This window comes from Suncus etruscus, chromosome 3, assembly GCF_024139225.1.
Source record: "Suncus etruscus isolate mSunEtr1 chromosome 3, mSunEtr1.pri.cur, whole genome shotgun sequence".
Taxonomy (NCBI): Eukaryota; Metazoa; Chordata; class Mammalia; order Eulipotyphla; family Soricidae; genus Suncus; species Suncus etruscus.
In genome coordinates this window covers 48,013,739-48,039,118 of record NC_064850.1, presented here as the reverse complement: position 1 = coordinate 48,039,118, position 25,380 = coordinate 48,013,739, and the positions used below count along the sequence as shown (strand labels likewise).

General features: G+C 39.6%; 1 protein-coding gene, 1 long non-coding RNA gene and 1 pseudogene across 9 annotated transcripts in view; all 3 read left to right on the top strand.

The window, feature by feature from the left end:
• The window catches only part of ESRRG (estrogen related receptor gamma), a 530,543-nt gene extending 511,402 nt beyond the window's left edge, over nt 1–19,141 (top strand). For all 8 annotated transcript variants that reach the window (XM_049769525.1, XM_049769526.1, XM_049769523.1 and 5 more), the window contains 2 exons: nt 5,136–5,405; nt 15,176–19,141. In XM_049769525.1, the coding sequence (XP_049625482.1) occupies nt 5,136–5,405; nt 15,176–15,420 (515 nt within the window). In that variant the 3' untranslated portion in view covers nt 15,421–19,141. The remainder of the gene's footprint in view (nt 1–5,135; nt 5,406–15,175) is intronic.
• The window catches only part of LOC126003365 (uncharacterized), a 1,166,220-nt gene that overhangs the window by 939,317 nt on the left and 201,523 nt on the right, over nt 1–25,380 (top strand). The gene's annotated exons all lie outside the window — the stretch shown is intronic.
• Nucleotides 191–324, top strand: LOC126005355 (uncharacterized; annotated as a pseudogene).

Here is a 25,380-nt window from a genome sequence, read left to right as displayed (position 1 = left end):
AAACACACACACACACACACACACACACACACACACACACACACACACACGTACGTCAGTTGGAGGTTTAGAAAGGCTTAATATCTTTGTGGTTATGTTGGTGGTGAGGATCAGATCTTGGTGCTTGTTCTTCCTATTCTCTCCCTGATGCCTGCAAAGCATGAGGTTCCATCACCAAGAAACTTTGAGAATACTTACCTGGCAGGGGAGATACTGTGGTCAGGAAGGTGGTTTCCCCAGGGCGAGGCTTTTCCATTGCACTCCGCATGTGCTGACCCCTGTGATTTCTCCAAATGTGGGAAATTCAACTGCATAATTTAAAATTTAAAAAAAGAAAAGAAAAGAAACTTTGAGAGCACCATTCTCAGTGACTCAGGGAGCCCTAATTATAGTTCTGCCAGCATATGCTGTTTGTGTGTGTGCATGCCTGTGTGTGTAACAGAAGTACTACAGTTCAAAGTCAAGGAGTGAGCAAATTGAGGCCAAGAGAGTGTGGTGTTAACGAACACTCTGAAGGTAGTATCATCCTTGCTGTATTTTAGGGGAATGGCCAGGAAGAACATGCCTAGCAGGGGTTAAATCCCAATGCAGGCTCTGTAGCCTATTTCTGTCAACACTCTGTTCAGGAAACAAACATTTCTGCCTTCAGAAATGAAAGTGTATTTCTGAAGATGAGCCATCAGATAATTTCTGCCCTTCACACTTGCAAATGTTGAGCTTTTTTTTTTTTTTTTTTGGTGTAAACTGCATCAGTTTGCCAAGTGTGGGCTTGGGGCGCAGGGGGTGTCCTTGACAAGTGCCCATGGCACTGCTGTCAGACTTGGATGTTTCCAGTTAGAAAACAGGAGAATTGGCACAGAATGTGCTTCCTGCTTGTCTCCTGTTTCAGGGGGACCCTTCCTCTAGAGAAGCATTTTGATCTTTCCAGGTGACGCTTCCTGACTAGTCACCTGGTTGGCTTGGAGCACCCAGTATCTAAGATAAACACATCTGGAGCAGTGGGTCAGCCTAGTGAGACATCCTGCCACCAGCAAGTGTGCGGCATGTCCAATGGCACTGACTGACTCCCAGGAGAGAAATGAAGAAGGATAAGAGTTGTCAAGGGATGCATAGTAAATGGGCTGGGAACTGGAGAAGGATAAATAATAGGTACTGAGCCTGGTGTCTGTGGATTTTTCAGGGCAGTAATAAGGCAAGACATTACAAACTCTAGCCTGTTGCCCATCCATTAATATCCTCCAATATACAAAACATGAAGCATGGGCCAGAGCGATAGCACAGTGTGTAGGACCTTGCATGTAAGGGTCCTGGGTTCTATGCGAGGCATCCCATATGGTCCCCTGAGCCCGCCAGGAGTAATTTCTAAGCCAGGAGTAACCCCCTCATTGCCACCAAGTGTGGCCCAAAAAGCCCAGAATACAAACAAACAAAAACACGAAGAACAAATGTTATCCCCTGCAAAGAGATATTTCTCTCCAAAGAGATCTCCCTGCTGTGGATTGTGAGAGTTTGTTATGGCCATAAGACACCAAAGAAGTGAGCAAAGTCACCTCGGATCATTGGCGTATGAACACAAATATGTGTGTGTGAGCCTATAGCAGGACCCTGGGACTCTGCTTTTTAGTTGTGCATTTTCATGTCGAGTCTGCTTATCCTTCCTGGATGGAATCATTGGTTCGGGTCTTCTAATACTAATATTATGTCACACATTTTTCTGTCAGGGTGAAAGCTGTCACCAGCACCCTCAAAAGGTGAGCTGGAGACAGGTGACATTCAGACCTCATTTCTGTTGTGTATTCAACCTTCTTAGTCATCACAACTAGCTCCTCACAAGGCTTTTGAACTGCCCCAGGCGTTTGGCTGGCAAGCTTTTTGTGCCAATCTCAAATTGCAGGCAGGGTTAGAGTTGAGATTTCATGATTTTTTTGTTCCTTAAGAGATGAGTTCAGACTTCCTTTTCTATTTCGTGAAGCATAGATGGTCCATTTCCCCTCCTGGATTTGTGCCTTTCAGCTGCTGAAATAGACTCACTCCCTAGCAGGCATATTGTCAAACCTTTTGTGCTCCAGCTACCTCCCCACACCCCACTTCCCTACCAGCCCCCCAGGAGATCATCTCCTTTCACCTGTTCCTTTTGATTCCATTTAGAAATGCAAGGAGCATGCTAGGTTTGCAGAGAGGATCAGCCTGCAGGCATTAACCCCCCCCCCCCAGTCATTGACATCTAAGAAACAAATTGCAGGTTCAGCCCCCCAAAAGTGAAATTTTATAGCTTTGGGCTTAATTAAAGCCCAACCAAAATGTGTGCAACATTGTTGTATCTTGGGGGGGGGGGAGGAAATGTTCATTTGTAAATCGCAGGGACAAAGAGGCCCCCCCTTGCAACTTTAAAGTTTCAGTGCACGTAACTGTCAATAGTGTGCCTTCTCCATCATCAGCACTAAATTCACATTGATGCCTCTTTTCTTCTCTGTATTGATCCTTCCATGAGAACGTAGATTTGTATCTGTTAATTAATGCGTCCTGAAACAGCGTTTGTATTAATCAGGCAGATAAGAAAAATTGGATGCCTGCGTCCGCCTGACAACCGTAAAAGTGCTGTTGGTGATAAAATCGTGGAAGGACCTCAATAAAAAAGTTCCTCCTTCCACTCAATAAACTAATCATCCTGCTTTTAATTATTCGGCAGAAAGATGTGTGGAGATTGGAGAATGTGTAAATCTATTTACTAACAGCAGTGCCCGGGCGGGAGGAGAGAGCTGTCAGAGGCAAAGCCAGGCTGCCCATCTGCTGCTCCGGCTCCACTTCTTCTGGGGTGCCTACAAAGGAACAAGAATACGCAGTAAAGCAGAACTGGCCCCCATTTATGCTGCAAACTTTCTAGTTCCCCGTATCATTATGTGTCTGTCATTTCATTTGCAAAAGTCAAACCTACTTGAGTTTTGCATTTTATTTATATTTTCACTGTAAGAAGGAAAATTTTTGTTTGTTTGTTTTGGTTTTTTTTTTTTAGATCCACAATATTGTTTTGGTACATTTTGGTGGTTTTAATGCCTGCTCTGAATTCAAAGCAAGGGAAACCACCCCTTTTAGGAAGAGCTCTTTTTTTTTTTTGTGCGTGTTGTTGGAATCCCTGCTTGAAATGTCTGTTGTTCTAGCTCTGATTGGAAAAGACTTCCTCATGACAGGACAGTGGCAAAAAAATTTTAAAGAATGATAAAAGAAATAAAGACTCACTTGTCAGAAGGAGATCTACCCAATGCTACTTAAATGCTTTTTTTTTTAAAACCCCATCTTAAGAGTCTCTTAAGACAATCTTGACTAATCCCTCTTGATGATTTTATTAAAGTCAGAGAATTAAGGTGCCACCTGACAAACCCATCATTTTCCTCAGAAGTGCAAGAAATCATTCCTCTTTCTTTAATATGGTGGAGTGTCTCATATCACATGGGCCATGGGCAGGCTGGTAGAAATCAAAGTGGTATCAGCCACAATGACCAGGCCAAGGGTCCAGAGAAAATTAACAGCATTGGTACATAGTCATGATTGGGGAAAAGAGTCAAGTAGGAAACAGAAAAAGAAAGGCAGACTTTTATAAAGAGTGTTTTACATGATTAAAATTTTCATCAATTTTCTGAAAGCACTGATGGACCTTAAATCCTGGTAAGTTTGTTCTCAAAATCAAAAAGGGTGGGTGGATGTATCAATCTTGGAATTTCTGGGCATGACCTTGAAAATAAAATTCAAGTTTGTAAAAACATTTACTATTTTTGAGGATGGCTGAGGAAAGTCTGGAGCGAATCATCATGTATCTATCTTCATTCGATTGCCGTCTGAGATTCTAGCTCTCTTGACTCTCAGAGAAATATGCATTTTACTTATAAAGAAGCTTTAATTAATTCTTCTTCAGCTTTCCCTTCTGAGCCACATTTTCTTCCTTTTTTCCCCTTTGCATATGTTTTCTCAAGATCAGGAGGGAATGCAAGAATGCATGTGTGAATTGAGACCAGATTTTCCGTAAAACATTGAAGCAGTCATCCATATATTTTGGATTAATATATATTATAGTTATGCTTATTGAGTGGCTATTGTAAATTAGTGCTTTGCTGGGTGTTTTTATATTTTCCAGATACAAAAATTAGGTCACTGCTCAAAGTACAGCTAGTATTAAACATCAGACTCTGGCTCATTTCATAGGTTTGTGTCCAAACCCCAATGCTTCCCTCTTTAACTTCTTTTTTTAACAATTGGAGATTAATACCAAGATTGGATGGTGACTTTTTACTTTGATGACGAGGCCTCAAGCTGTTTAAACTCCCAGTTTTTTGTGCCAACAATTACCATTTTGAAAATAGATGCATGATAACTATCACTCTTCAATTCAGAAGATCCTTTAAGCATTTCCAACTTGCCTAGTGTCCGGGTCCTAACAGACATTAAAACCACCAAAACGTACCAAAACAATATTGTGTCTCTAAAAACAAAAAAAATCAAATAAAAATTTTCCCTTCTTAAGGGAAAGTATAAATAAAATGCAAAACTCAAGTAGGTTTGACTTTTGCAAATGAAATATCAGACACATAATGATATGGGGAACTAGAAAGTTTTGAGCATAAATGGGGACCAGTTCTGCTTTACTGCGTATTCTTGCTCCTTTGTAGGCACCACAATGAATGTACATTGTTTTACTTTCTTTCTTTTTACTTTTCTTTTCAGAATTTTGTGTTGCTTTATCCATCATATATTTTTTAAATAAGGTATATGAATACCCAGCTCTCTAGAAAACAGGACATTAGTTGGAAATTAAGTTCATTAATTATAATTGCCAAGACATTAATTGGAAATCAAGCTCAAACTGGCATTTTATTTCTAACTGCTTCCCCTCCTTCCCCCCAAAAAGTCAAATGACTTTCTATTACCTATCCTTTAGCTGTGTGGAGCAAATAGGATTAGTGAGAAGCTTTGCCATTGGCTGAGTGAGAAAGGGAAAGGTTAGTAAGAACCTCTCAATGCTCAGCATAATTTTCAGTGTTCAGCATAATTTTCAGCATAGGCATCGCAACCATTTGAGACAAAATTTGCACTGTGAAATGATGGGGTGAGAGTAACTTGATCTGTCCATCTTTCCCCTGCAGGCTTCTCCACACTGTCCCTGGCAGATCAGATGAGCCTCCTGCAGAGCGCGTGGATGGAGATCTTGATCCTCGGTGTGGTGTACCGGTCTCTGTCATTTGAAGATGAACTGGTCTATGCAGATGATTATATAATGGATGAAGACCAATCCAAATTAGCAGGGCTTCTGGACCTCAATAATGCTATCCTGCAGCTGGTAAAGAAATACAAGAGCATGAAATTGGAGAAAGAAGAATTTGTCACCCTCAAAGCGATAGCTCTTGCTAATTCAGGTGGGCATGTTCACATGCTCCTTCTTGCATTATTATTTTTTAATACATCACTTTGACTCTCTTTTCCTTAACTTTGTCTGTATAGACTTAGAAAATCCACTAGTGAAATAAGAATGCTTCTGTAAAATTAGTGTCATTAGCTTGACTAGTGTAAAGTTAAAAATAAGAAAACTCAACTAGGGGCTGGACAGGTGGCACAAGCAATAAGGCATCTGCCTTGCCCGTGCTAACCTAGGACAGAACAGCGGTTCAATTCCCCAATGTCCCATATGGTCCACCAAGCCAGGAGTGATTTCTGAATGCATAGCCAGGAGTAACCTCTGAGTGGCAAAAGGTGTGGCCGAAAAACCAAAAAATAAAGCAAAACAAAACAAAACACAAAACAAAAAAATGGAAATGCAACTTGAAGGGGTTTTATTTACTTTGCTTACTGAAAATGACCAAACTTTTGCTACCGTTTTATGTATGACTAATTTGGAATCAGGTTAAAAGCAAAAGCTCTTGTGAACACAGTATATACTCTCAGGAAATATTCACTCCCTTGTATATACAAGTAAAATTCAGTGAATGTTAAGACATCACAAAACCTTTGTCCTTTGCCCAATTCCCTGTAAACATGCACAAAGCAAAATCTGCTATTGGGAAGGAATAGAAGAGTTTCTTTTGATAATCAGAGAATCATGTTTTCTCACATGCCATAATTCTCTAGGCATCAGATTCTGCTGAAGACATGGGCTTATGCAGAAGGATTAAGAATTATGGGAATAAATGGTTTTTCCATTTGAACTGAAACTTACCAAAAATAGGGAGCAATCTCTGATAAGTAGAAATCGTTGGTGCTTTGTTGTTTTTCCCTTTGTGTCTCTCCCCATGCTTTATTGTGGTCTTAAGTCTCTTTAAGCATTTGCATAAACTTCAGGCTAGATCCCTCCTTAATGGTGTGCCCGATCATTAGATACCTCGTGTCAATACCAGGCTCTGAAGCTATGTGCGATTGACAGTCACACCGTGGCCCTCCATCTGCTTTTGTTTTGACCCTATCTTTGAACTTTATCTTGGTTGCCGGCCAGTAGTTTTCCCTTTAATTACAAGAAGGAAACTGTCAATAAAATCTGTTAAATGGGATGCAATGAGTGGCTTGAATGGGCGGATGGCTATTTGTTCAAATTCTGCAGCATTCAAGGTATTGACAGTTTGTTTTCTGGGGCCATATGTGACGATCAATCTCAGGCTGGGCTCAGCCGCGCTGAAAAATGAAAAACCAGATTGCTTTTGCTTACTTGGGGATGACGACTTGGTGATTTGGCGCGGTCCTAGTGAGCCGAGACCTTCTGCCCAAATTGCCCCCATGAGAGCAAGGGATGCGTGACTGTTTTTGAGAAATAATTTTTAATTGATTTTGTAATTAACAGTTCATCTACAATATTGATGCCTGAATCCTTGGACTGATAGGAGGGAAATTGTTTTCAACAATGAAGTTGTACTTTCCTATTTGTCTTCATAATGGACTTTAGCATTTTACACTTTTAATTGCAGGCATAGCTTTCCTCCCAGCCCTTCACCTCCCTACTCCTATTCTGCTGATAAACTATAAAATATGATTGTATATCACAAGGCACTGGGGTTCCAAACACTCAAGAACCCTTTGTTCTTGCTTTCAAAAGACCAAAATGGGCAAAAGAGACACACATATTTCTGAGAATGTCTTCATGTGCATAGATTTTGCAGGATACTATTTTACTGGTGGGCAAATGATTTTGTAGCAATGGCTTGGGATAGGAAAATAATTAAATTTGGTAATGAAATTAAAGCAATTCAAGTTTAAAACCTTTACTTGATTAATTATGTTTAAAATTTATAAGTATGCTTTATGTTGTTCCAAGTTGCTTTGATAACTATTTGCTCATCAGAGTTGCCAAGCTTGATAAAAATGTCATTAAAATGACTAAATATTTTTTTATCATTTTTAGACAGTAGGCACATCCTTTATGGCTGTTGTTTAGATGTATGATCATTAATATCCTGATAAATACATTTTTGGTTTCTGCATGCTCTGCCCTTGGAGAAAGGGACCTATTTTGAAGCAATGAGTAGGACTTAGAAAGTCTCTAAAGAAATGACTTGATTTTCTTTCTTAAAGACAATATTAGTGAAGTTTTCTTTTTTTTTATATTTTCATAGAATTAAGTTGCATTTCTTTATCTCAGAAAATGGCTATATCACAAGATGTTTCTGAAAGTGACTCAAATAGTTTTTCATGGTTCTCAGTACCAAGAAAATAAAAATAATTTTATTAACCTCAGATTAAAGAGAAATCACAAAGTACTCTTAGGACTTTTCAGTGGCCGTGTTTTATCTTCTGGGCCACACTAGTGTTGCTCAAGGTTTATACCTCATTCTCTGCACAGGAGTTACTTGTGGTACTTACAGAATCAAGGATTGAAATGATGTCAGCTCTGTGCAAGGCAAGCACCTTCACCCCTTACAATCTATCTGACTTTAGTTAGAACTTTTTTCATGTCTGAAATGTGTCTCTTCTCCTGTGTTATGTAAATAAGTCCATTCTATTACCCATCAGCCTTCTTATACCAGTCTCCCATGTTAGCCAACACACTTCTTATTCAGTTTCTTTGGCTACTGTCAGTTTGATTCTATTTATTTTATTTTTATTATGTTTTATTCTATTTTTTTATTTTTAGAGCAGAATAACAAACGTGTGATTCAGTTTTGTTTAAACCAAGTATAGATTTATTCAAACACTTATAAGCACATCAATGCAACCAAGTTTTGGCATTTGGAAAGCACATGACCATATGCTAATCCTTCCCTTAAAGCACTTATAGATTTTGTTTCAGTATTTAGATATTTCAGAGGAACACCAGTGACTTCTGCATTAAAAATATGCTTCTATGTTAGTATTATTTCCAAAGGCATCTTAACTCTCACTCTGTGATTGTAGTTATTAACAACTATTGTCTCATTCATCTAAATTCCAGCTTCTTTTAAAGATCTGTCTCTGTTTAATAATTATAAATGTTGTGCTGATACTTGAGAAGCAGCTTTTTGGTAATAGCTGTCATGGTCTCTGGAGTGGTAAGTTCATCATATGTGAATTCAGGAATGGTTATTGTACTGGATATTTTCTGTTTTCGGATGTTTGGCTTAAACACTTCACATATTATGAACTATCACTGTGATTCTCACCTTCAGATATTTAAATAATTGTGCTAGTTATTTTTAAAGATAAGAAGTTTACACTCATTTACAACTTACAGACTTTACACATTTTACTTTGTTTAAATTTACTATAAGCAAAAACATGTCTTTAATTACCCCTAAGATTCAAACAGGAAAATATACATCATCATCATTATTATTATTATTATTATTATTGTTATTGTTATTGTTATTGTTATAACTAGTAGTTTCCTCAGAAAAACCATTAGACTGATATCTAAAATTCTTTTGATTTTGAGAATTCTAACAGTTGATCTATTTTTTTTTTAATTTTGCCTCTATTGGAAAGTAGAATACACAAGAATACAGAGTTTAACTTCTGTTTTCTTTGTGAAAATGAGGCATATAAATGAAGTCATATCAAATCTCACCTATAATAGTAAAATATTATTCCAAGTATTTTGGATAAGGTCATATCATCCAATTCTATTCCCAGATTGGTTCTATTGATTCTTATATACCAGAGTTTGTTTGGAACTACAAACATCGGTGCCCAGGTAATATAGTCATTTTTATGTAGCAGAAGATTAAGCAGTGAAGACTTAAAAATGATTCTTTATTTCAGTAATTCATTTTTGCACAATCCCTCCACCCTCTGGTTGTCAATACATGCCCTGTTATGCCTGGTCCTGCATCTACTTCAGGTCCCAGCACACCTTCACAACCTCTCTGCTTCAAATAGTCTTTTTCTTTACTTAATTTACCCAGTATTTCTGGAGTAAAAGCATCTTTAAAGATACAGTTTTAAATGATATTTAGGTCTTGAAATGTGAATCCTGAGCCATTTTTGCTACCCCTAGGCATTCTTGTTTTTGAGGACATATCATATGTCCCCAGAAATGAGGGAGAGTTTATTATCTCCATGGGACCTGGAATGGGGGGCCCTCCTGTGTGAGATTATGTGAACCCACATAGGCTAGACTTCATCTTTCTCAATTTTTATTACGCCCTTTCAGAGTGGGTGATATAGATATGTTTTTCCTAACAAGTTCAACAAGACATAACACTACGAATCAAATATATATGTGTGTATATATACAATACACATGCACATTATACCTAAAAATAATTTTTTTTCCTATTTCCCAAATGTCACCTCCTTCAATAATGCAAGTTTAACTACTGTATGCTTTGTGAAATTCAGACATATGTATGAAGTCATGTCCAATCTCATCCAACAGACCTAAACTTTATAGATGAGTTAAATCTATAAACTAGATTGCTCATATATTTGAGGGCATGTGTATTTATTTGTAATATAAAAAAATAGTACTATCTTTATAGATCTAAACAATGAGTATAAAAGTGCAAGTCTTTTTCATATGTTTAGAACATTCAAAAAATTACAATGAAATGTTGATCAGTTTTTGTTGTGTTGCCTAATACTGTGGAGATGTGTGCGTGTGTGCGCGCGCGTGTGTGTGTGTGTGTGTGTGTGTGTGTGTGTGCACATATTCTTCTTTTTTCAATCACAATTTTTTTTTTTTTTGCTTAGACTCTTTGTGTAGAAATCCTCTTTTAGGTAGGCTGGCCTGAGGAATCACATTTGAGTCCCATAGTGTGTTGGCCAGGTGGATTGTTGAATAAATAGCCTCTCATGTTTCAGGGAAGTGAACTGACTGACTGGGGTCAGGACTACTGGGGCTACTGAAGATCAGGGGGTTCGAGTCTTCGTTTGTATCTCTCAAGTAGTTGTTTCTTTCCCACAATGAAGCATGTGCCATGACTTCCAAGGGACCGTTGCAGAAGACTTTAGCTTACACAGTTTACAATTTTATGAATCCTTTTTCTGCCTTGGGGACTTCTTGAAATGACAGTAATGTAAGTGGAGCTAGGAAAGGAACAACAACGAGGAGACAAATGCTTTACTGCATAATAGCTTTTACTAAGAAGTGACTCTGAGTATATCTTTTGCAGCAAATGAGTATTTATCACTTTTACCTCAATGAAATTGTAATGAATACTGTCTTATTTAATGTTACGCAAGACATCCAAACTTTCCATCTCCCAGACTAGTTTTCTTTGGGTTGCTCAAATCTGCCATTACCTTTTGAATTTTTTTTTCATTTACTTTAAGAAAGATTATTTAGGAAGTGGGCTTTTTATGTCGACTGGCACCCTCAAATTACTTAGTTCAATGTTTTTGTATGTACAAAAATATAAAGGTGGATGGAGCCAAAAAAGAGAGTACAGCAGGTAGGATGTTTGCCTTACCCATGGCAGATCTGGGTTCATATGATCCCCCAAGCCCAACTGGAGTGATTCTTTCATTGTCCTGTAGTAATACTATTGATGAGACGAGGTCCAGGTCGTTGACCTGAGCTTCTCCACACTCTGAGCTTTGCAGGTCCCATGCCGAACTATGCATTGTGCAACTAGGCTCTGTGCACATTATGCAAATTATGCAAATTGATAACTCACCCAGAGTCATGTGGGTCCCAAGTGCTGTGGGACCTACCAGTAGTGTGCTGCTCTTCTGGGACATGCAATGTTGGATTATGTCTATTTTCTGTTCTGAGTTGCTGTTTGTTCACTTAAAACCACTAATCAAATAGAGTTACCAATGCGTGATTAATCAGTTTATCCTGTTTCTCTTCATTCAGTGGTTGGGATACTTATTTCAAGTGATGTTCTCTCTTATCTTTTATTTGGTGACCACCCCAATCTTCTAATTTAATAGGTTTGGGCTTGAGCCCGGATATCTTGATTGTTAACTACCCACCCAGCATCTTTAATGTTCATCCTCATCTGTCTGGTTAGTTCATAAACCTATGATGCCTATTATTAAGTCTAGCTGGTTCCCATTAGCATCGATGCTGAAACAATTGCCTTGAACACATAAAGTTCCAAAGAAACCAGGCCCAGCCTCCCAAACGAAATAATTATGTGCATTGCTGCCAGTTCTAGGACAGTTGGCATAAATGTACACATTTAGCAGAAAGTACTAAACAGACATTAAAGTCACAGAGCCAGAACTTGAACTAGGATCCCTAATGGAGATTAATCTTTTCCTCAGCAGTCTGCCAGCTGAATCATGGTCTCATTAAATAGTGCCGATTTAGTGAGTTTGCATTTAAAGTATTAGCAGATCGGAGAATGGGGACAGCTAGAATGAGTTAGAATCTTTTTCTGTAAATGGGAAGTTCAATTATCATAGTAATTTGATTAAATCATTTTTTAAATCTTGAAAGCTAAATCACAGCCTTGAAAGAAGAGTTGGAAGTCTTAATTGCTGTTTGTGAGCAGAGCCCCCCCCCCCTCCTCTCTCATCTGTCATGGCTAGAATATTGCTTCTGCTAGGCCAGGGCAGGGTAGAAGGCAAGACCTGACTGGACAGAATACAGGTGTCTGGAAGCTCATTCTAAGGCTCATTCAAGATCTGAGCCAGGCTCTCAGGTTCAAGATGGATATTGAAGTCAGGTTGGAAAGCAGGGGGAAAGGCATTATTTTCTATTTTTAAATTTAGATGTGATATACTCATGTGAAATGACAGTTGTTCATGATTGGCATTCAGGCTTACCATGTGGCTAACCCATTCCCTTCCCTGGTATCTACTCTCCACCAAAATGCTCCACACACTCATGGACCTTCCAACAGTCTTTCTACAAAATATTTCTACAAAATATTTTTGTTTTTGTTTTTATATAAAATCAATGTTTGACTGTGGTTTCCAGGACCTACTGTTGCTGAAATGGTTTCATGTTTAACATTTTACAGCCTTTCAGCACCACCTCTTCCTTCTGGTTGAAGGCTTCCTTCCACCCTAGATGATTACTCACTCTCTCACTCCCCAACCTTGAGTGACTGGGGGTCTAGAGTTGGGAGGAGGAGGACATGATTAGGATATCCCATGGGGAAGCATTTCTTTCTTTGACTCCACAAGGCAAGAGTCAAGGTGTGAGTAAATGTATTCGAGGATTTAGAACTCACTGAGAGAAATGTGTCATTAGCCACCTACTTACTGTCCTTAGGTGGTTAATGTAATATGTAAATATAAACTGGAATGAGGTGTTTAATTCACTAATGATGGGGTGAAGTGATTCAAAGGGGCCCAGGTAGTAAAAATCTAGGATCATGGATCTGGTTTCAGTGTAATGGCTGGAAGGATCCCAGCATCTCTGGTCTCATTTCTGATCCTTACATCCACAGGACCTTGAATTAAACTGATTCTGGTTGACCCAGAATGACCAGGAAGGGCATCTCTTGGGAGCCTGGAAATAGAAAAAAGACAAAAAAAACCAGATAAAGACAAAAAGATATAAATGAAAGAAGTTCTTTAAATCTGTTGTAGTCTATAGCTACCATTGATCTTGACTTTGGCATAATTATTTTTTAGTTTTTGTTTAGTGGTATTCAGGGATCATTCCTGGTGGGACATGAAAGAAAATTTGGGGTATGGAGAGCAAGCCTGGGTCAGCCACATGCAAGGCAAGTGTCCTACCTGCTGTACTCTTTCTCTGGTCACTGGCATATTGTTTTTGAATTCATGTGCTTAACTAGTTAAGTTTTAAATTACTTTTGCTTTTTTTTGGTCCTGCATCTAATATTTGAATTCCATGAAATATTAGACCAACTACATATATCTTAAAGCTCGGCATTCTCGGGGAACGAATTATTAAACATGAAGAATCCCCCCAAGACTCCATTATGTGTAATTAACAGATAAACTGTCATCAAAATCAATAAAACGTGCTAAATGATTCAAACTTGTATATAATTAAGTGTCTGTTTTAGAGCTAGAGCTGTAACTTTTTTCCCCATCTCATATTTCTCCCAAGACTAATTAGGCCAGCTTTATTAACCCTTTCCTGACTTGAATGAATTGTATTTTTACTTGAGTCACTTTGGGACAAAATTCACCTTCACAAATATGGTGAATTCGTCCAAAGACTTCCTTTGCTTTATTCCATTGAGGCAGACTATGTAAGGACGTGGTAATGACTGGCAAGGGTCAGAGAGATAAGACAGGAGCTAAGGCTCTTGCCTTACATAGCCAACTTCATGGGATACACTGAGCATTTCCATGGTTCATTTCTGAACACAAAGACTTTGCCAGCATGGCCCCAAGTCCTCCTACTCTGAAATTAAAAATTATATTTATTGAAATTTTGGTATAGTCAATAAATTAATTGCTAAAGTCACTATATTGACATGAGTTCTTAAAATCTTGGCTTTCTTTATTGACATAAACCAGTGGTTGTTTTAGGCTTTAACAGAGAATTTAGATTTACATAGATCATAAGAACTCAATGAATCTAGGAAACAGATTCCCTGAACTTGTCATGCCCAAAGCTCAAATACTACTGGCTGCAAATACAGCCTTTGCTAATTTTGCTATGACTCATGAAGTAACCATGCCTTCTACCTATAGAAATGACCACTGCCAACAACCCTAGCTCATATGTTATGATAAGTGAAAAGCAGGTGAAATTTAAATATCAAAATCATTACAAACATGTCATTGGCAGCAAAAACCCGTGAGCACTCAAGTTTATTTGTTGCATAGTCTTCCCTTTAGGGGAAAAAGGAAGCTTTGGGGAAGGTGTGAGTGACCAGAATTTTAGACAACTTGATATCTGTAGCACTTATATGAATCATGTTATTTGTTATTCTTTTCTAAGGATAAAATAAATCAATAATGAATGAATCAATAACTATCTGAGATACTTAATAAAGGAGCCAAAGCTACAGGCTGGGGTCGGAAGTGATAATACACTAGCTAGAGCACTGGCCTGGAATTTGGATGACTTGGCTCTGTCCATGGCAACTCATGTGGTCTACCAAGCAATGCTAGGAGTGATCCCTGAGTCCAGAACCAGGTATAAGCCCTATGCACCTATGGGTGTGGCCCTACAACAACACAGACAAGGCTTCAAGCTACTAAAGAATGTCTTCTCTAGAAAGTCAGAGCAACAGCATAGTGGGGAGGACGTTTGCCTTACTTACCTGGTTTTGATCTCTGGCACCCAATATGGTCCCTCAAGGCTGCCAGGAGTGATTCCTGAGCATAGAGCCAGGAGTAACCTGAATGCTGGTGAGTGTGACCCAAAACAAACAAAAAATTCATAACAAGCTCTTAAAAAAGCACTGGCTACCACCAACCATGCACACACACACACACACACACACACACACACACACACACACACACACACACACACTTAAAATTCTGACTCAGGGCCAGAATGCTAGCACAGTGGGAAGGGCATTTGCCTTGCATGCAGTGGACCCCGGTTTAATCCCCTCATTCTGTTTGAAAACTCAAGCCTTCCAGGAATACTTCTGAGTGCAGAGCTAAGAGTAACCTCTGAGCACTGCCATATGTGACCCCAAAACCAAAAATTAAATTAAATTCAGAGCCTTAGGCCTTATTGAGAATGCCTTTCTATGTAGAAAATTCGGACAGGAAAACATCTTTGAGCAGATCAGCTCAGAAGAAAAGTCCAAGTTTCTGATGTAACTGTGGGGCCACATGATAGGCAGCTGCAGATCATTATTAACGTAATTTCCCCCCCTTTTGCTTCGTGGCACAGATTCTATGCACATAGAAGATGTGGAAGCTGTTCAGAAGCTCCAGGACGTCTTACACGAGGCCCTGCAAGACTACGAGGCTGGTCAGCACATGGAAGACCCACGCAGAGCTGGCAAGATGTTAATGACCCTGCCTCTGCTGAGGCAGACGTCCACCAAGGCAGTGCAGCACTTCTACAACATCAAACTGGAAGGCAAGGTCCCCATGCACAAACTTTTTTTGGAAATGTTGGAGGCCAAGGTCTGACTAAAAGCCTCCTGGGCCCTCCGATCCTGCACGCCCGCAAAAAGGGGAAGAAAATCCATCCCCGAGCGGGATGAGGAAGACACGTAGAGTTTAGTTACCAACATCCGAAATCCACAGACTGCCCTGATCTTTAGCAGCAAGAGTAGGAAGCGGTGGCCCCATCACACTCTGTTCCTGCGGAGTTTCTTTGTCCCCTGTCTCCTCCACGCCTCTGCCTGCTCGCATCTCTTTCTATTGCTCCCTGCCCAACTCCTCCCTCCTCAGCCTCATTACTTCCTCACCAATATCTTCTTTTCCTATTGGCTTATTTCCTATTTCTCTTCCTCCCTGCCTGCTTCCTTTCCTTTGCCTGCTTCCTTTCTTCTCAATTGCCAATGTAAGAAAAGTTTTCCTTCCTTCTTTCCTTCCTCCATGCTCCCTGCCTCTTTCCTTCCTCCCTCTGCTGCAGAACTCTTCAAAGAGATCTCTCCTTGGACAGAGATGGAAGCCAGCCCTGCCAAAGGATGAGGAATCCATACTATGGATGCCAGTGAACTTCTTGTGAACCAGAATGTCCCCAGTGAATAAAGGAATCAAAGAGAGAGGACCGTGGTCCTAAAAGGACAGTGCAATTGAAGCAAATTGACAGTGCAGTATTAGATTTCATGGGGCCAGTCTCTAATTATCTAACTCAAGCAAAGTCGCCCGGGCTGCTACTCATCATTGCTTTTCCATCTAGATCAGTTACAGCCATTTGATTCCTTAATTGTTTTCTCAAGTCTTCCAGGTATTGGTTAGTTTAACTATGATGTAACTTTTTCAGGGAATAGTTTTAAGCTTTATTCATTCATGCAATACTAAAGAGAAATAAGAATACTGCGATTTTTTTTGCGCGCCGGCTTTGAACACTGATGAACAAATAACTCTGAAAGGACACATGAATCCTGAAGGAAGAAATTTTTAAAATGAACAACCCAGGTTTGGTTTCTTCTTCTTACAAATGGAGATTTTTTTGTACCAGCTTTACCACTTTTCAGCCATTTATTAACAATGGGAATTTAACTTACTCAAGCAATAGTTGGAGGGAAGGTGTATATCATCTCGGATGCAATCTATGTTGTGTGCCGGTCTGGTCCTAGACATCCATTTTCATGCGCTCCAGTGTACCTAAATGTTCATGACACATGATGGTCAGCTCATATGTGCCCTGACTCATAGAGGTCGCCCACATAAGCCCTACAACGAGGAAGCCAGAGCCACCGAGACACCAGGAGGAAAACCCCCTCTTCCAGGGCCATCAAGGTGGTGAGGAACAAGATCCCACCTGTGAGCGGAATGACAGTTCTTGTCCCCAAAAGAGCTGTGAGCCACTTCTACAAATTTTTGTTTTTTTAGGGCAATAAGGCAAAAGCCAGAATTTGGGGCAAAAGCAAAATAAGTAAATAAATAAATATGTCTCATCCAAGACAGCAGATGCCTGACCAAATTCTCAAACCTAATCTCTGAGTTGATTCATGTAGGAATGTTTGTTGAAATTTATCCGCAGTTTTAACCAATCGCTCAGCCAATAAGTGTGCTTTTCCACCAGTGTGATCACAGCGAGAAAGTCAGTCAGTTCCAGACTGTCCCTAGGTGTAATCTAAGGAAGAAATCAATTAAATACCCCCCGAAATTGACAGTCGCTGAATAACCAATAAACAGTAACCTCCATCCAATGCTATACCAATGGACCAGTGTTAGTAGCTGCCCTCTGTACTATGTGAATGGTCTTATTCTATGTACACAGATGTAATTAAAATTGTAATCCTAACAAGCAAAAGAAATGTAGTTCAGCTTTTCAATGTTCCATGTTTGCTGTGCTTTTCTGAATTTTATGTTGCATTCAAAGATTGTTGTCTTGTTCTTGTGGTGTTTGGATTCTTGTGGTGTGTGCTTTTAGACACAGGGTAGAATTAGAGACAATATTGGATGTACAATTCCTCAGGAGACTACAGTAGTATATTCTATTCTTTACCAGTAATAAGGTTCTTCCTACTAATGATTAAGAGATCAAAAACTCCAAACAAGTACTCGTATGAACAGATACACATCGAAATATCATAATAATATTTTCAAAACAAGGAATACTTTCTCTAATGGTTTAATATAGAATACCAATGTATAGCTTAGACATAAAACTTTGAATATTTCAAGAATATAGATAAGTCTAATTTTTAAATGCTGTATATATGGCTTTCACTCAACGGATCTCTCAGATGTTGTTATGAACTCTCTCTGTGTTGTTGCAATACTTTTTGGTGCGGGACACGTTTCCAAAACTACTGCTACTTCGTGTGCTTTTAAACAAAATACCTTGGGCTGGTGCTTCATCGGCCTGGCGCTAGGAATACTGTGTATCTATCATTAGCTATATGGGACTATATGGGAGTATGTCGTGATTGTGGTTTCTCAGTAGAGAAGTGATTGTAGTGTGATTCTAGATAAATCATCATTAGCAATTCATTCAGATGGTCAATAACTTGAAATTTATAGCTGTGATAGGGGTTCAGAAATTGGCACAGCCCTTTAAAAAGAACAACAGAAAAAAAAAGACAACTCCTGGGAAAAAATAAAAGGTGCTGATTCTCTTAAGATTATTTATATATGTAGGTGTTTAAAACAAACAAAATAATAATAATAATAATAAAAAAACCAAAAAGATTCTTTTCCAGAAAGTTTCTGCAGGGTTTAAGTTGCTACTGATCAACCGCACTATACCTAGAGAATGTCTCTCCAAAGTAGGCATTGCTTTCACTGTATCACATTCAAGTACTTGGGCTTCAGAAATAAGAACCAACCCACTGAAACCAAGAGATGGAGATAGATGGGAAGAGAAGGAAGTATGCTTTTTCTTTTTCCATGTCAGTGACTCTCAGCGTTCCAAAAGACAAACATCTCCCAACTAGGAAACACAAACAACCAAAACTCAGAGCTAAAAAAAGAACTGCACGGGCTATAGGGTAAAATGCTCATCTCACACCTCGAGGGAGGTAAGTTTTTTTCACCTTTCAAGCAAGACCATTTACTTAATGTGAAGTTTTGGAAAGTTGCCAAGGTGTATGTTTTAGCCATGTGATTTTTTTTTTAATGGTTCATTTTGCTTCTTTGAGGTTTGTTCTTATTTAAAGCAATATGATGGTGTGACTCCCTGTGGTTACACTTGTGTTTCAATCAGATCAGATTGTTGTATTTATTCCACTATTTTGCATTTAAATGATAACATAAAAGATATAAAAAATTTAAAACTGCTATTTTTCTTATAGAAGAGAAAATGGGTGTTGGTGATTGTATTTTAATTATTTAAGCGTCTCTGTTTACCTGCCTAGGAAAAACATTTTATGGCAGTCTTATGTGCAAAGATCGTAAAAGGACAAAAAAAAGTTTAAACTGCTTATAATAATCCAGGAGTTGCATTATAGCCAGTAGTAAAAAAAATAATAATACTAATAATAATAAAAACATGTCTATAGCTGTAGGTGGGTTTCACATCTGTAAAGCAATCAACTGTATATTTTTGTGATGTGTACCATACCGTGTGCTGCCACAGATATCATTTGTGTGAATTTATTTATTTTATATTGTATATATTGTTAAATGCAAAAGGAGATATGATTCTGTAACTCCAATCAGTTCAGATGTGTAACTCAAATTATTATACCTTTCAGGATGATAGTAGAGGAATATTAAACAAGCTTACACTTTTGATTATTCTTTTGCACTGTTTTTCTTCTCCCCACTGTCCCTCCTCATCCCCCTCCCCAGCAAAGAACCAAATCAATAAACACTGCCCTTGGTTGCCTCCATTCCGTGCCTCCGTGTATACCTGTTCTCTAAAAATAAAGTCGGAGTTTCAATAAGAGCTATATAAAGGCTTGTCAGAATGAATTCTAGGGTGCTGAGAGATAGTTTGCATATTTAAAAGTATGCAAAGTGTCTTGTGGCACATTAGAATTCATCCTGACAAGCCTTTATATAGCTCTTATTTAATCTTAAAGCAGCACCCATCAGCCTGCATTACTCCAATCATTGCTTCCACATCAATGTCATAACAGAAAGCACCCCCTACACACACACACACACACACACACACACACACACACACACACACACACACACACACACACTTTAAGATCCTCTTCACCCTGGCTCAGAGGTGCCCTGATGCTGTGTCTAAGGCCACAAGGGAATTAAGTTCTGGATCTGGGGCCCTAGAAGGTGTTGGCATGGCTGTGTGCCCATGGAGTAGCTGAGCACTGTTTCCTGAGATGGGCTTTGTAGATGAGGACCTGGCCCAACATGAGATGGGAGGGTGCTGGGATTCCAGATGGTTCACTGCCCTCATGGCCCCTCCAGTTATGGAAAGTCAAAACCCTGGCAGGTTTCATTGGGCTCTGATTTGCTTGTTGCTCAACCACCAGCCCCTGATCCCCCTCTATGACCCCAGAGTCCCACCCACCCTAGATAATGTGGGGTTTGGGGTCTCGGTTATTCCTACTGTCATCCTTGGAGGACTCTGGCACTCTGGTGATAGTAGAGGAATATTAAACAAGCTTACACTTTTGATTATTCTTTTGCACTGTTTTTCTTCTCCCCACTATCCCTCCTCATCCCCCTCACCAGCAAAGAACCAAATCAATAAACACTGCCCTTGGTTGCCTCCATTCCGTGCAAGAATTAAAGCCAGACACACACTGGGAGAAGTAGCGCTGGCCAAGGAGGCTTCTTTTCAGAGCAATGCTGCACAGTCTTCTGGAGAGTGAAGTGAGGTGTCTGAGGGTGAAATGAAATATTTGGAGATGAGGTGGGGCGTCTGGAGGTGAGGTGAGGTATCTGGAGGTGAGGTGTCTGGAAAATAGGAGAGAGGTGTCTGAAGATGAAGTACCAGTTTCTAAGAATTGAAAAGCAGTACAGAGTAAATGTTATCATTCTTGGGATTGAGCCACTTCTGGCCAGTTATTGTTATTTAGAAAGACAACAGAGCAAATTTTATTTTATGTTTTGGATTTTAGACACCTTGTGGTGCCCAAGACTAAATCCTGGCTCTATGTACTATAATCATTCCTGACAGGGCTCATAGGCAAGGTTGGGGATTGAACTCAGGTCAGTCATGTGCAAAGCAAGCAAGAGCCCTGCCTGCTGTCATCTGGCCCCAGCACGGCAGATTTACTGTGCTTTCATCTCAAAGGGAGGATGCTCCAGTAGTAACTGTCACATTTCTTCAACTACCAACAAGCTCTTGCCCATGGGGTGGGCCTTTGCAGTAAGGGGAGTAATTTTATTTGTTCCTGGCTTTGACAAATTCTTTGCACCCCCGCATTATCTAGTGACTTCCAAATTTGGCTTTACATTAGCATTGCTCTGAGGAGTGTTTAAAGTTCCTGCTGTTTGATATCCTCAGCCTCTGGAAGATTGGAACTAGTCTGAAGTGTAGCTTTAGCCTTGAACAAAAATGAAGACAAACAACTAAAAACAAAACAAACAGAAAACACAGCTTTAGGTGTTTTGAAAGCGAACACCATGCTTTACATTTTTACACTTTAAAATTTTGTACTGAAAACTTTTACAACTATCCATTTTTTTAGTTTTTTCTTTAAATAAATTTTTGTGGGGCTGGAGCAATAGCACAGCAGTAGGGCATTTGCCTTGCATGAAGCCAACACTGGATGAACCCCGTTAGAATCTCTTCATCCCATATAGTCCCCTGAGCCTGCCAAGAGCGGTTTCTGAGGGCAGAGCCAGGATAACCCCTGAGTGCTGTTGGGTGTGTTCCTAAAAAAACATCCCCCAAAATAAGTAAATAAATTTTTGCACACTGTATATAGAAAAAGTCAGGACCATCCTCTGAAATTCAGACGCTTTGTTCCATGTCAGCTCTGAATTTCTGCCAAGGATTTAGTTTCTTTTTAACTGATAAACAATAGTTAATTATATTTTGCAGTTAATATAAAGGCAAAATACAGGAGTAATGATGAAGATTAATGAAATTTAAAGAGAAGGTGCAATAGGAAATCTCAGATAAGTTATTCGTGATGCCTGTTTCAATAATATGGTATTTTTTAATTATTTTATTTCAGCACCATGACTACAGACTTGTTCATAGTTGGGTTTCAGTCATAGAATGTACACCACCCTACACCAGTGCAACTTTTCTGCTACCAATGTTTGATATTTCCCTTCTAATCCCTACCCCTGCCTGTCTCTGGGACAGTTATTTTTCTTCCTCTCTAATTCTCTCTCCTTCTCTATCTATTTCTCTCTCTTTCCTTTTTGAAACTGTAGTTTGCACTATTGTTGATAAAAGTGTGCAATACATGTCACTTTATCTTCTTTCAGCACCCAGTTCTTGTCAGAGCGATCAGTTCCAACTATCATTGTCATAGAAAGCCCTTCTCTACTCTAACTGCACTCACCGCTCTTTATAGCAAGCTTGCTTCCTTGAACTGGTCCTCTGTGGGATATAAAAAAATAAAAGAGTATGGTAACAATATCCAGATGAGTGTCAGGAGGACTAGTCCCTGGTAGATAGTTTGTTTTTACATTAAGATAACAGGATGTAACCTTCCTTTACCCTCTTACTGGAAAAGCTATTGAGATCCATTTCCATGCCCAGTGGCCCTGCCCATCTCTTAGCTCCCTTACTTCATGCCCTGAAGCCAAACCACGTCCACATCCTTTCAGTTATTTTTCCCCTCATATAATCCTGCTTAGTTGGCCATTTTTTTCTCTTCTCCCTATTTCCAAAGTTGTTAATTTAGGGACAAGAAGGTAGAAAGAAGCTGGGAATGAGTCTCTTTTGCATCCTGTAATGAGAACTTCTGCAAAAACCTTCACCACACTTTGCTTACTATGAATGTGAGTTTGGAATCTGTCTCAAAAGAAGTGAGAAGTTGGATGCGATGTAGTTTTCTTTCTGGTTTGCAGGAAACAGACATCTTTCTTTGGGCCCATAGACCTGAACAGAGGTGGGGAAATTTCATTCCAAGCCCTTTTTCAATCTCTCAGACTGGCTTTTGGTGCCTCTCCCAGGTGTGGAGAAACCTCAAGGAAAACAAGTGGAAGTCGATTTATTGAATGCTGCATCTTATTATGAAACCAAATAGAAAAGAAAGGAATTTTCAAAAAAAAATAATCCCACCTTCCCACAAGCATGTGTCTTGTTCTCCAAGAAGTTAAAGGTCTGAAATAATGTGCCCATCAGAGGCTCAATGTTGCATGGCCAAGCCAGTTGGTCCAAGGGCTTGTTATGATGGTAATGACCCCCTGAAACGTGAGTTTGGGTTTGCAACAATACAACTGCAACCAGCTCACCCGCTGGGAGAAATATTTTATTATTGTCAAATGCTCTCCACAGAGATTTGGTTGGCCTCTTTCTATTGAAATTAAAGTCAAAACAGAATGCCATTATTAATTCTCTGGAGTATATTTGATATAAACAACTAGGCTCAAAATTTAGGATTTCTGGCTAGCTCAAATTTGTTCATTAGCAGAAAAGTTACAATAGGTGACACCACAGCTGTAGGAATATTATGATTGCAGACACACCAGAGATTTACGCACTTAGTCCATGGCTAAGAGCAAAAGTACTCCCTTTTTTGTTGCCCATGCCAGTCAGATGAATAATTCACTATTCCATCACTTCTTCAACCTTAAAAATAAGGTTAAAAAAAGCTAACACTTAGCCATACTATGCCACAGAATTTGACCAGAAAAGAATTTTGCTCCAAGTAAGTAGAACTTTAAAACATAAAGATCATCCAGTGTGTGGATGAAAAACTACTTTCAAACAATGGCATGTAGCCATAAAACAGAAAGAAAGGCATAAAGAAAAGTACTCCTTGAATTTGAGAGATGTTTTCTGATATTTTATTATTAAGAGGAATTGAGAAGGTCCTAGCACACAAGGAGTTGTTTGGATTATCTTGTCCAAGGCTCTTTCTAAACTGCTTTCACAAAACATTCGGAAACAGTGATAGTTTTGCCAATTTAAATTTTGCTACTTCAGTAAAATGCGAACTTGACCTTATTCTACAAAAACATACAACAACAACAACAACAAAAAAAAAAACAAAAAAAAAAACAAAAAAAAACAACAAAAAAACCATGATCTGTCTGTCAATCACAATGGTTTTCTGTTTCCCAGTGGATTATGCTTTGGGGAAATGCAAAAACTGTGGCCAGGGGTAGCCCAAGTGCCTCTCAGAAAACATTTAGGACTTGCAAGAGCTTCAAGTCACAGGATTTATCTGCCAATCCAATAAACCATGCTCAGGCGAATTTCAGTTTTCTTGGGAAGTGAGGAGTGTCTGCTACTTGAAAAAACAGTTCTGGAAACTCAAGTCATCAGAGCACTTTTCAAACAGACATTCCTGAAAGTGGGGATGCTTTTGCCTTAAAATATGTGATTTCCTATCACCACAAATGAAAAGTGCTAAATATTAATGTCAAAAGATTTCTGCAGATATTTTTGTGTTAATCTCTCTCTTTGCTCCCTTTAGTTTGTATAGTTCACTTGAGACTTCTCTCAGGGAACAAAATCAATTGGTGATCTATTCTATTTATGCACATAAATCCAAATAGATGATTTACATACACACACACACACACACACACACACAGTTGGTCATCATTTTGTTGACTAATATAAAGATAAGTTATGTTGGAATAAGGGTATGATTTTGTTTTGGGACTATAGCTGGTGATACTCGGGGGTTACTCCTGGCTCTATGCTTAGGGATCACACCTGGCAGTGCTCAGGACAATATAGGGTGCTTGCATCATTCCTGGCAAGGCTCAGACGTGGTGCAGAGCATCAAATCCAGGTCTGCCACATGCAAAACAATTGTATGAAATGAGAATGTTTGTTTACCCAGGAAGTTTTTAAGATTTTGGTGGTACTTAAACAAACTGGGTAAGGATGCTTCCATTAACTCAAGGACCCATTCTGATCATTTAGCCCAGAGCAGCACTAAACTCCCGCTCGTTTCAGAATTAGATGACTTACTATGAAACACTTTATAAAAATCTGCAATGAGCTGACTTTTCTCTCCCCCTGCCTTTTTTTTTTTCTTTCTTTCCTCTCTCCATCTGCCCCAGAAGCTTCTCTGATTTTTGTATAATCGAGGAAGTCATTTGAGCGGGACAAAACCTTGGTGTTTAGGATTGAGAAGCAGCATCTTCTCTGGTCTGGGAGCTTCTGGTAAAGAAGGAGCAAAGCTCTGCAGGCCCTCCTATATCGATTTTCAAATCACCCTGAGGTTTGTAATCTGGGTACTTTACAAAATTCAACAATTTGGGCCTGGAGCGATAGAGCAGCAGGGAAGATGTTTGCCTTGCATGCATGTGGTCACTCTGGTTCCAACCTCGGACTCACATATGGTCCCCAGAGCCTGCCAGGAGTGTTTCCTAAGCACCGCCGGGCCTCCTCAAAAAAACTCAACTCTCTCTTGCAGACACTCTCCGCTAGTTGGAACATGGGAGGGCTTTGTAGATCAGCTGCAACGCACACCTGGGGTATTATTGTATGAGTCCCAGGTAGTGCCAGACATAAGCCCCCATGGTGCAAACAAATAAGTATGGGGAGCTGCTGTCAATCACCAAGCTTGGATGGGGTGGGTGAGGAGGGTGCGGGGTCTTAACAACTGAAGAATCATTCGGGTTTCACAACAACATGCGGGCAGCATCGCCAGTACACAGAATTTGAGAAGCCCGCACAGATCTCTAGAAGGGCAGTGCCCATCTTGGGCCCCCATCCTAGCTATGCGCTAGGGGATTTGGAAGTTCTGCGTTATTTGGGTGGATGAAAGACCCAGAGCGTCAACATTGAGCCCCCCAAAACCCTCTTCCGGCTGCCCGCCTGGTACCAAAGTTTTTAGCGGGGAAACGCACCCTTAATTCCCAAGTCTCATTTGAACCACGGCACACAAGTACCGCAGGAGTAGAGTC